Source organism: Monomorium pharaonis, chromosome 6 (genome assembly GCF_013373865.1).
Source record: "Monomorium pharaonis isolate MP-MQ-018 chromosome 6, ASM1337386v2, whole genome shotgun sequence".
NCBI classification, from domain to species: domain Eukaryota; kingdom Metazoa; phylum Arthropoda; class Insecta; order Hymenoptera; family Formicidae; genus Monomorium; species Monomorium pharaonis.
The window spans coordinates 18,261,829-18,263,200 of record NC_050472.1 but is presented as its reverse complement, the minus strand read 5'-3'; the positions used below and the strand labels follow the sequence as shown (position 1 = coordinate 18,263,200).

At 28.1% G+C, this 1,372-nt stretch overlaps 1 protein-coding gene across 1 annotated transcript; it reads left to right on the top strand.

Annotated features, from left to right (window-relative positions):
- Positions 1–483: 483 nt before the first annotated feature.
- LOC118646177 (THAP domain-containing protein 11-like) lies at positions 484–1,168 on the top strand. Its single transcript, XM_036288534.1, has 2 exons — positions 484–855; positions 937–1,168. Exons 1-2 carry the CDS (start codon positions 749–751, stop codon positions 1,151–1,153), a joined length of 324 nt encoding a protein of 107 aa, XP_036144427.1. The 5' UTR covers positions 484–748; the 3' UTR covers positions 1,154–1,168.
- Positions 1,169–1,372: the final 204 nt, after the last annotated feature.

Sequence of the window (1,372 nt, the reverse complement as noted above, 5' to 3'; positions counted from 1 at the left end):
GCATGGTGTTATCATTGATTTAAAAAATCATATATCTTTATGTATAAATATTATGCATGAATATTTCACTAATGTGAAACTAATAATAATGTTTACAATAAATTTTTTTAATTTGTAATACAAGTGCATAGTAAATTAAGATATACTGTAAACAGATATACGTTAGATATGCATTAGATATACGTTATAATATAGAAACTTGAAAGACAAATTAATAAATAAAATATTTGTAAATAAAATAATCTCTTTAATATTACTTTAGACAATACTTTAAAAATACATGATTGTGTTACATATAATTACTATTTTAAAGTTAATAATCTTATCATACATTAAAAACAGATTATTTTTAATTGTAATAATCAAATTATTTATGTCGTACTTTTTAAGTTACCTGCTACAAACTCACGGAACTCGCAACTTGCTCGTGATGATTTGGCTATACCGGACAGCATTGAGTTGTCACGAATCATGATGATAGTAGATGGTTGTGCTTATCATATATTTCGGTCCTAGAGAAAATTACTCAGATAGCCATTATCGTAAACACCCTTTATAAAAATCGTGTCGGAGAAATGCTACAGCGCATGCGTGTCATTACTACCCACAATATGGCGCAGTACAGTGCAAAGCTTGTGATACTGTGATGTAATTAGGATTAGAGGTTAGGTCCGGTTATTTATGAAATCTATAATAAAAAAGATTTGTGATATTCAATTTGAAAAAGTTTTAACATATTTTATGTAAAATGGAACGCATAGTTGGTGGTTTTACTTGTGCAATGAGTAATTGCAATGAAAATTCAAGAGCAAGTCGTCATTTAAGCTTTTTTCGATTTCCATCTGACCCACAAAGGTATCAATTGTTTCATAATTTTGTGTATACATACGTATATTTATTTATTTATTTCTAAAATTACAATAATACACATTTTAGATCAAAATTATGGCTACAAGGATGTGGCATAGAGAAGGATATTTCACCGCAAAAATTACACAATAATTATAGAGTTTGCTCTAAACATTTTGCTCCTCACATGTTTCTAAATGATTTGAAAATACCCCAGATAGCACAGGACGTCCTCAGGATCATCCTGAATATGTCCCGGGATGTCCTGGAATCTTGTCAGGATATAATAGTTGTATTATTGTAAATATTTTATGTATAAATTTGACTTTTAAAGTAAGTTTAGAATGTTAAATTCTGTAATAGTATTAATATAAATTGAAATTTTACTCATGTCTTGAGGACATCCTTGGGATGTCCTGAGGATATATGTATTCTAGCTGAAAACGTTATTCTTAAAATATTGTATAAAGAGTTTCATTAGCTACAAAATGTCTGAAAATAAACTAAATATAATGACTGTATA

Bases quoted from the DNA above. Each gene is read 5' to 3' on its own strand.
- LOC118646177 (XM_036288534.1), top strand. From the start codon at position 749: ATGGAACGCATAGTTGGTGGTTTTACTTGTGCAATGAGTAATTGCAAT. The intron at 856-936 runs GTATCAATTGTT...TACACATTTTAG, and splicing joins TTTCCATCTGACCCACAAAG to ATCAAAATTATGGCTACAAG.